Source organism: Salpingoeca rosetta, assembly GCF_000188695.1.
Source record: "Salpingoeca rosetta unplaced genomic scaffold supercont1.18, whole genome shotgun sequence".
NCBI lineage: Eukaryota > Choanoflagellata > Craspedida > Salpingoecidae > Salpingoeca > Salpingoeca rosetta.
The window spans coordinates 525497-535200 of NW_004754916.1; the positions used below are offsets into that span (position 1 = coordinate 525497).

At 56.0% G+C, this 9704-nt stretch overlaps 3 protein-coding genes across 3 annotated transcripts in view; 2 read left to right on the top strand and 1 right to left on the bottom strand.

The window, feature by feature from the left end:
- Positions 1 to 2982, top strand: part of PTSG_06530 (uncharacterized protein) — a gene marked incomplete at its 3' end in the record, with an annotated part of 3418 nt that extends 436 nt beyond the window's left edge. Inside the window, exons 1-4 of the mRNA XM_004991857.1 lie at positions 1 to 2018; positions 2173 to 2217; positions 2433 to 2525; positions 2776 to 2982. The exon at positions 1 to 2018 is cut by the window's left edge and continues 436 nt beyond it. Of these exons, the coding sequence (XP_004991914.1) occupies positions 1 to 2018; positions 2173 to 2217; positions 2433 to 2525; positions 2776 to 2982 (2363 nt within the window). The remainder of the gene's footprint in view (positions 2019 to 2172; positions 2218 to 2432; positions 2526 to 2775) is intronic.
- A 491-nt stretch (positions 2983 to 3473) lies between these two features.
- On the top strand, positions 3474 to 7648 carry PTSG_06531 (adrenodoxin reductase). Its single transcript, XM_004991858.1, has 13 exons — positions 3474 to 3628; positions 3809 to 3904; positions 4018 to 4125; positions 4368 to 4565; positions 4883 to 5029; positions 5189 to 5278; positions 5483 to 5573; positions 5719 to 5786; positions 6050 to 6138; positions 6455 to 6564; positions 6732 to 6958; positions 7078 to 7128; positions 7339 to 7648. Exons 1-13 carry the CDS (start codon positions 3539 to 3541, stop codon positions 7417 to 7419), a joined length of 1446 nt encoding a protein of 481 aa, XP_004991915.1. The 5' UTR covers positions 3474 to 3538; the 3' UTR covers positions 7420 to 7648.
- Positions 7649 to 7769: 121 nt separating this feature from the next.
- PTSG_06532 (uncharacterized protein) lies at positions 7770 to 9517 on the bottom strand. The gene is made up of 4 exons (XM_004991859.1): positions 9348 to 9517; positions 8872 to 8972; positions 8537 to 8597; positions 7770 to 7907 (listed from the first exon to the last, which is right to left on the bottom strand). The coding sequence occupies exons 1-4, from the start codon at positions 9441 to 9443 to the stop codon at positions 7821 to 7823; spliced, it is 345 nt and encodes a 114-aa protein (XP_004991916.1). The 5' UTR covers positions 9444 to 9517; the 3' UTR covers positions 7770 to 7820.
- Positions 9518 to 9704: the final 187 nt, after the last annotated feature.

Sequence of the window (9704 nt, forward strand, 5' to 3'; positions counted from 1 at the left end):
ACAGCATCGCACACGCCTCCCTCCTGCCCACACCCGCAGACTTCCTGACCCGCTCACAGGCCCAGAGCACAGCCGACGCAGCATCAACAGCAGCCACAGCCGTGTCAACCAACAGCGAGGATGTGGCACCGACTGGCGCTGACGATACGAATGACATCAACGGCGACATTCCATCGCCGTGGGGTGACCTGGCCATGGGCACGTTTGCATGCTGGTTCCCGACACCCTTCCATGAGGAGATTGCGTCATCTGCGCGTGCATCTGAGGCCCTCGTCCACGCCGTCCTCGCCGCCGCGTCCGTGTCTTCCTCTGTGCTCAAGGGCCACAGCGTCACCACATATGTCGGGGACAGGGACACTGCCGGCGTGAAGGTCGAGCTATCCATCAACGGCACCGCTGCACTCCAGCACCTGTTCGACATGGCCGAGGACCCCGGCATTGCCATCCGTCTTGATGGTGACGGGCTCGTTGTCGCGCGCCCGCTCATTGCGCCCTCCGATGGCGATTGCGAGACGCGTGGTGACTGCTCGACCGTGTATCCGCCGACCAAAGGTGCCGGCAAGCTGGACACCCCGCACCTGGTGATTATTGTGCTGGGCAGTGTGGTTGGCGGTGTTGCGCTGGTGACTGCGGTGCTGATGATGGGCGGCGTGTTCAGGTCGCACAGCAGCGGCGGTCGCAGCTTCTTCTTGTCGGCGACGCAATCGTCGTCGTCGTCGTCGTCGCGTGGTCACAGTGGCGGGGTGAGCGTGCTGCAGTTGGGCGCGCAGGTGAGCAACGGCAGCGCGTCCAACCACCAAGATCCGCACCAGCAGCACCGTGGCGATGATGGGTTTGGTGGCAACACCGCCATGCTCCCCATGCACACGCTGGACGACCTGGTGGGCAGCAACGCCAACCCGCCCTTTGGCGACGCAGCCACCATGTATGCGCCCCACGGCACGCACTACACCTCGCCCTCCATGCAGTTCAACTCGCCGCCGCACAATGACATCAGCAACAGCCACTCGTCGAACGGCGACAGCAGCGGCGCGTCGCCCCGTTCATCGTCAGAGGACCTCACCTCCCTCACCCGCAGCAACAGCAGCCACGGCCACGGCAGCCGCGCGTCTCTGGTGGTGCAGCCTGCGGTTGTTCCACTGCACGTGGGCGAGCATGACGGCGTGGCGGATATGGGCATGGATCGCGTTGACAGCGGCGTTGCTCACGACCAGCACTATCACCAGCAGCCGCATGAGTACAGCCACCAGTCGCATCAGCACCAATATCACGAGCACCAGCAGCACGAGCACCAGCAACAGCAGCAGCAGCAAGCACTTGCTGTTCCGCACCATGCCGAGGTGTTGTCTCAGCAGCCACCGATGATGGACATGCAGTTTGATCTTGAGGACCCCCATATGGCGTCCATCCCTCTGGACGTGAGCAACGACCTGTTTACAGATATGTTCAGCATGCACTCGCCCGGCCTCGCTGCCGCCTTGGCAGAGGACGCCAACTCGCTCCCACCCATGACGCAGCCGACGCACGCGCATACACAGCCGCAGCACAGCACGCTGCAAATGCAGCTGAGCAGCACGCACAACCCGCACGGCGCAGCCGTCGGCATGCAGCAACAGCAGCACCACCAGCAGCAGAGGACGGGGCACGTTGTGCAGCAGCCGCGGTTGTGGGAGCGCCGCCGCCACCATCGCCAAGGCGTCACCACGCAGCAGCAGCAGCAGCAGCAGCAGCAACGTGTTGATGCGATGCCAGACGCGCTTGATCACCTCCTGCTTAACATGCCAACGTCGACGGCACTTCCTCCCCCTCCTCACCCACAGCAGCAGCAACAGCAGCAGCAGCAGCAGCAGCAGCAGCAGCAAGGACTGCCTCAGCTTAATGTTCGGAGCGGCAACGGCAGCAGCAGCAGCAACAACAGCACTGGTGCCAAGAACAACAAAGGCGGAAGCAAGAAGAAGGCCACGCAGCTGAAGAAGAAGGGTGGGGAGCAGGACAGCGGGGCAAACATGCCAAACAAGGTGCGTGTTCATGTTGGTTTGCGTTACATTGGGTTGCGCTTTGTCTGGTGGAGAGCGGGTGTGTATGTGTTTGTGTATGTACGTGCGTGTGAGTGACTGCGTGAACTGATTTGCATGTTTTTCTCCTGTCTGCTTGTGTTGCCAATGTTGACAGGGTGCAAGCGCTGTTCGCAAGCCCACCAAGGGCACCACAAAGAGGGTGAGTGATCTCTTTGCGTGTGAGCATGCGTGCGTGTGTGTGCTTGTGTGTGTGTGTGTGTGTGTGTGTGTGTGTGTGTGTGTGAATGTGTGTGTGTGTGTGCGTGTGAGTGTGTGTGAGTGTATGTGTGTGTGAGTGTTTTGTGTGTCTGGCACAACGTGTGCACGTTGCAGCGAGCTCACTTTGCCTCTTCCTCATGCACCATGTGTGACCAGGCCCGGCAGCAGGCGAGCCAGGATAAGCCCAAGACGCGCGTGCGCGATCGTCGCGAATACATGAAGTCGTACAGACGTCAGCGCCGTCAGCTGGTCAGTATCTCCCGAGGACTGCACCACGTGTGTCTTATGTGTGTGTGTGTGTGTGTGTGTGTGTGTGTGTGTGTGTGTGTGTGTCGTATGTGTGTGTGTGTGTGTGCGTCATACACATGCACGCATCGTCAGTGTTGTACTTTCATTGTTCGGCAGCACATGGTGAGCCATCTCCGCCATCACACAAAACCCGCGTCACATCACTCACGAACTGCCACCCCATTGCGCAACGTGCAAACCACGCAACCAGATTGATGAGCTGCAAGAGCGCGTGGCGCAGAAGGAGCAGGAGAAGCAGCAGTTGCAGACGCGCGTGGACGAGTTGGAGGACTTGGTGAGCCGCTTCAAGCAGATGCTTCCACCACACATGTTCACTGCCGTCGTCAACGCGACAAACAACAGCAACAGCAACAGGGGTGACGAGGGTGTGATGAATGTCACAACATCGCAGTGCTGAACTGCGCACAAGAAATGCTATGCTTGCGGTTGTTCTTCTTTTGCTTTGAGATTGTATCGCAAGTCAGCGTGCGAGCAAGCAGAGCACGTTGTATCTGCCCAGCTTCATTGTTAAGACGTTAAGACGTTAGATGACACACATACACACTTGCGTGTGTCTCGGTTCACTCTTTGTGCTTATTCGCTTTGTGCTCCTGCTTCTGCATCTGGCTTGATTTTATTTCTTATTCTGTCTTCCTTGAGTTCACGGCAGCTTGTATCCCTCTCTTACGATGGCGGTCGCAGTGTCGTTCAGCTTACGTACATCTCCTCTGTTTCCCTTTTGTACATACAACCACATACACGTGTGCATGCACGACGATTGTGACTGACATGACAGACAAGTGTGACATGGTTGGACACGAAGCAAACAACAGCAAACGACACACATACACGCAAGCAAAACGCACCGTCAGAGGGAGGAGTGCTGCCTTGAAAGTCGTCAATTCGTGGTGCAATTCTCAGCAAGGAACAAGAAGCAAGGAAAGCGAGCGAGGAAGGACGTGCACTGCACACACATGGCTGGCTTGCTTCGGCGCGGCGCGCGGCAGATTGCCGTCGTCGGTGGTGGCCCCTCAGGCTTCTACACGGCACAGTACTTGCTCAAGGTGTGTGTGTGTGTGTGTGTGTGTGTGTGTGTGTGTGTGTGTGTGTGTGTGTGTGTGTGTGTGTGTGTGTGTGTGTGTGCAGAGACACGCGTGTATGCACTTGCTCACGTGGAGTGTGTTTGCAGAGACTCAATGTGTGTGCACTTGCTCACGTGGAGTGTGTGTGCGTGTGCTTGTCAGTACTTGGGCGGGTCACTGCAGCAATTGGACATGTTTGAGCGACTTCCTGCGCCATATGGCCTCGTCCGCTATGGCGTCGCCCCAGACCACCCAGAGGTGTGTGCGCATATGTGTGGTGTTGGAACCTGCTCCGCACTCTGCCAAGCAATCAAGCTGTCGCACCCCAAGCTCACTCACATTCAAACACTCGCGCACATTCGTACATATAGGTGAAGAACTGCATTGCCCAGTTTGAGGCAGTGGCTGAGAACCCAGCGTTTCGTTTCTTCGGCAACGTCCCTGTCGGAGACACACTGCCCGGGCAGCAAAGCGTCAAGGTCTGTGCGTGCGTGCGCGCATGTGTGCGTGTGTGTGTGCTTGAGTGCACGTCGCACGTGTGTGGTTTATTGAGTGCACTCTCAACCCTTCTTGAGGGGTTGTGCAAGCACATGTAAGCACACATTCCTGGCTTTCCTCACTCAACCCGTCGCCCAACATACACATACACGAACAACAAACATGTGTTGGCTGCACTTGCTTACACCGGCACCGCTGTTGTTACTGACGTTGCTGTTGACAGCTGGAGGAGCTGCGTGAGGCGTATGATGCGGTTGTGTTGTCATATGGAACCATTCGGGAGCGCCGGCTGGGGGTGCCAGGCGAGGACTTGGGCAACGTCATATCCGCCCGCGAGTTTGTTGGCTGGTACAACGGGCACCCCGAGCACCAGCAGCTGCCGGCTGACCTTCACGGCAAGAACGTCGTCATCGTGGGACAGGTGTGAGGTGTAAGCCATGTGTTTGTTCACTGCTGTCTCTTCTGTGGCCCTCGCTCTCTGGTTGTGTTGTGGTGTTGTTATCGTTTTGTGCATCCCTAATGTGCTGTGACATGTGGTCTTGTCCGTCCCACGTGTGTCCCATGCTGCGCTCACAACTACGCCACAACACACTCATTCGACTCTCCGCCCCCTGTCCACCTTTACGTTCTCTCTTCTCTCCGCTTTCTGCTCTCTTCTCTCTGCTCTGCTCTCTGCTCTCTGCTCTCTGCTCTCTGCTTCATTCCCGCCCTTGTGCATGTGCTGCACGGTCACATCAGGGCAACGTGGCACTTGACTGTGCTCGCATGCTCCTGGCCGACCCATCATATCTGCGCAAGACCGACATCACAGAGACGGCGTTGCAACATCTCCACAGCAGCGGAATCCAGCGCGTGTCTGTCGTCGGCAGGCGCGGGCCCATCGAGGTATTGTTTGGAAATGGGGGGGGGGGCAAGGAATTGGTGAGGGGTTGGTGCGAGGTGTGTGTGTGTGTATGTGTGTTTGTGTGTGTATGTGTGCGTGTGTATATGTACTGTTGTCAGCCTCACCGCACGCAACTACTGTGCGTGCTTGGTATTGTGCAGGCTGCGTTCACCATCAAAGAATTGCGCGAATTGACCAAACTGAGCGGCGTTGCGTGCCACGTGGACAAACACCACGTCGACTTTACGCAGGTGCGTCAACAGAAGTGTGCACTGTCTTGTTACCATTCGTATGTGTGTGTGTATGTGTCATGTGCGAACACCTACTGCTACTTTGACGTGAGTGAGACCTGCACACATAACAGTACACACACCCACACACATACACATACACTTTCTTTGTTTGTTCATCTGTGCATCAACAACCGAACGCACTCCCCCCTTGTGCCCTGTCAGGATGAGCGCGATTACATCAAGGCCACGCGACGCATCACGCGCATGATGAAACTGCTCGCCGACGTCGCAGTTGCCCCAGACACACACGCAGGTGTGAGTGTGTGAATGTGAGGGTATGTGTGTGAATGTGTGTGTGAGCGTATATGTGTGTGTGTGCATAATGTGTCGTTTGCTAAGGCTTCCACGTGTTGTATGTGTGGACCCCTGCTGAAATCCGACGCGATTTTCGCCTGCAGACGGAGTGAAGCACTGCGATATCCAATTCTTCCTCTCGCCAAAGGAATTTAGGGAGAGCACAGACAACGTGAGTGAAGCGTAATGCAATGTGTGTTTGCTTGTTTATGTGTGTGTGTGCGCACATGTGTGTGTGTGTTGTTTATGTGTGTGTGTTGTTGTGTGTGCTGTTGTTGTTGTTGTTGTGTGTGTGTGTGTGTTGTGTCACCTCCGCATTCTCTCCGGCTCCACACACTGCACACACATGTACACTGCAAACACGCCCACACACATCCCCTTCCCCATCTCTCACCCTACATGTGCGCGCTGCTGGTGGTGGTTGGTTCGGGTCAGGGCGGGCGCGTCGGGGAAGTTGTGTTCAACGTGATGAAACTTGAGGGCGATATTGGACGGCGCCGCGCAGTCCCCACCGGCCAGGAGAGGTGTGCACTGCGATGCAAGGGAGGGAGGGAGGGGGTTTGGCTTGTGTGTGTGTGTGTGTATGTGTGTTGTGTGTGTGTGTGTGAGTGCGTGTGTGTGTGTGTGTGTGTGTGTGCGTGTGTGTGTGTGTGTGTGTGTGTGTGCGTGTGTGTGTGTGTTTGCAAGCTTTGCCGTACAATCCTTTATATGTTCTGCCGCTCGTGCATTCTTCTTTGCCAACTCCCCTCTCCCAAACACATCACCACTGCGTCACCACCACCACACACATCACATCACATCACATCACATCACATCACATCACATCACATCACGTGCCAGGACGCTGCCTGCGGATCTGGTGATCAAGAGCATCGGATATCAGGGCCACAGCATCGATCCCGCACTCCCGTACGACCCGACACGAAACGTCATTCGCCACGACGGCGTCGGTGCGTTTGGGAAAAGACATGGCGCCTGTAAGCGTGTGCGTGTGTGTATGTGTGTATGTGCATGTATGTATGTGTGTATGTGTGTGTATGTGTGAAGCACTCTGCACCCATGTCACATCACTGAATGCCGTGTTCTGACTTGTTCGTTCGTCAACCCACTACTGCAGGGCGGGTGAGTGGGCTGGATGGCGTGTACTGCAGCGGATGGATCAAGAACGGGCCCGCAGGCATCATCGCCACCACCATGGTCGACGCAAACAACACAGCACGCGCCATCGCCGACGACTTTTCAGACGCCAATGCTGCCGGTCCTACTGCTGCTGCTGGTAGTGGTGATGGTGGTGATGATCGGGATGATAAGCGCGAACAGCTCGTGAACAGGATAGCACCCCAGGTGCGCGCATACGCTTTGTCTGCCCATGCGTGTGCGCACTCTTGATTGTCTTGGCTCGCGTGTGTGCGTTTGTGTTGTTGCTTGGCACTCATGTTGGCGTGTTCCTTGTGCTGTCGCAGGCTGTGTCATTTGAGCAGTGGAAGAAGCTTGAGGCGTGGGAACGACAGCAGGTGAGCTGACAACAGGCATTGCCGCAATGAAGGCGCATTCTCACATCCATGACAACAACCTATGGGGCGCACAAACACACACACACATACATACACACGCTTGCAGTCACACACACTTACGCACACTTGCGCACACAAACACACACACTCACACACACACACACGCACACACGCACGCACACGCACACACACACACACACACGTGTTTAGGGGAAGCAATTGGGAAAACCGGCAGAGAAGTGCACAGATGCAGAGCAGATGCTGCACATATGCCACAATGCACCATCGTGATCACGATGATGATGACGATGAGGCAGAGGTGGTGGACGGAATGGCTCGTGCTGACACTGGCGTGATGTGCTCTCGAATACGCGTGTGATGCCTCACGTTGGCATGTTGGCATGGCTGTTGGTTTACGCCAGGGTGTGTTCGGAGGTTCAGTTCAATACAGGGCAGTCTTAAATTCAGTACAGCAGTGTGACAGCGCATTTGAGTCTGCTTGTTGGAGGGATAAAACTATGACTAGAGTCAGTTCGAGCCTGACTGAAAGTGATAAGACACAAGTAACATTCAACAGAGAGATAGAGCAGTGCAATGCACACACACACACACAGACACACACACACACAGACACACACACACACACACACACACACACACACACACACGCAAACACACAAAATCACCCCGTGTCACGCGCCAGGGTGGAGCGAAATGTGTGATGCAAAAGCGACCGCGTCCTGGCCCGTGCATGGGTGCTGGAACAGCACCAACAGCACCTGCCGTGGAGTAATCGAAATAATGCCAGCAAGCAGGCAGCATGTGGGGGGACGCGTATGGTGAGACTTGATGAGGAATAGTGGGAGAAAGGGGGGGGGGGCCCAAGTCAACAAAGGAATGACGAAACGCATGTTCACGAGTGCGAGGATGTGAGACGGCCAACAACAGCGACACCCAACTTCATGCAAGCAAGGGGCGCATGTAACTAGACTACATGCACATGTGTGTGTGTGTATGTGTGGCTGAGATGCAGGAGAGGAGATACGAGAAGTACAGCGAACAGCGAGCAAAGAGGACAGCAGCACGACAGCATGCGCCACGCACGCCATACACACACACACACAACGATGCACTATGTATGCATATTTGTTTGTGCGTTGGCGGTGTTGCTTCTTTGCTTGTGAGCCGTGCAACAGCAAGCAAGATAGCACACGAAGCGCGCTGGCTTTAAGTACCCAGTGTATCAAACACACGCTCTCTCTCTCACTCACTCACACAGACTCACACACACATACACACACATGCACACACACATACACACACATGCACACACACGCATACACATACACATGCACAGGAAATGGTTGTGTATGTGCTTGTGAGCTTGTTGATGGGACTGCATACTCACGCCTAGCTCCGTGCGCCGAAGAACAAGGCCAAGCTTGCGAGCGCGACCCATTGCCACCATCCTGTGGTACGAGTGCGTGAGTGTGGGTGTGATAGTGTGGGTGTGTGGGAATGAGTGACGCTGTTGGCTGCGTGGAAGCCTGTCCTCATTGCAGTCCTGCCAGCATGCGCGACAACACGACAACACAACACAATCCAACACAATCCAGCCCAACACAACACCCGCACTCACAACGCTACCACACCAGCACAGCACGGACGGAAGCATGCACGCATGCAGCCACATGACCAGTTGCCGTGTCTCTCTCCCCCTTGCAACGCCGCAAGGTCACTCACTGGTCCACGTCGCGGCGAACGATCATGAGCTTGGTGCCGCGTGTCTCAAACGAGGAGACATCTGGGCGATCCAGCAGCGTGCTGTACAGGTCAAGCGCAGCCTACATGGAAGCAAGAGGGGGAGCAGGCGAATGCACTGGGATTGAGGAGAGCTGCGTGCAGTGCGTGTATCAACCGTGCACATGTCGATTGACGGCACTGGCAAGGTGCGCAGAGGTAAGGGGGGGGGGAGGAATGGGCACAGAATCGAAGGCAGACAGACAGACAGACGGACAGACGGACAGACGGACAGACGGACAGACGGACAGACGGACAGACAGACGGACAGACGGACAGACGGACAGACGGACAGACGGACGCAGACAAACACAAACACACACCGCACAGACACACACAGACACACAGACACACACAGACACACAGACACACACACACACGCACACACACACACACACCACACACCACAGCATACACACCTTGTCCACGTCCACTGCATCCAAGGAGCCTTGCAACACGCGTAGTCTGCCGTGCTCCAGAAGCCCACACCCCAACACACCAACAGTAGCCGACATTGTAACCGTCAGTCCTTCCTGAGAGAGAGAAAACAAACAACGATGATGATGACGAAGGTGGCAGTGGTTGTGGCGACGTTGTGCGTTGTGTTTGCGTCCCTTGACGCTGCAGGTTCGGTTGTCTACGTCCCAGACACCCTAGCACCCTCCTTTGCAGTCAACACGACGCACATTAACACCACCTTCAAGTCAGTTGTGTGTGCGCGCGCGCGCGCGCGTGTGTGTGTGTGTGTGTGTGTGTGTGTGTGTGTGTGTGTGTGT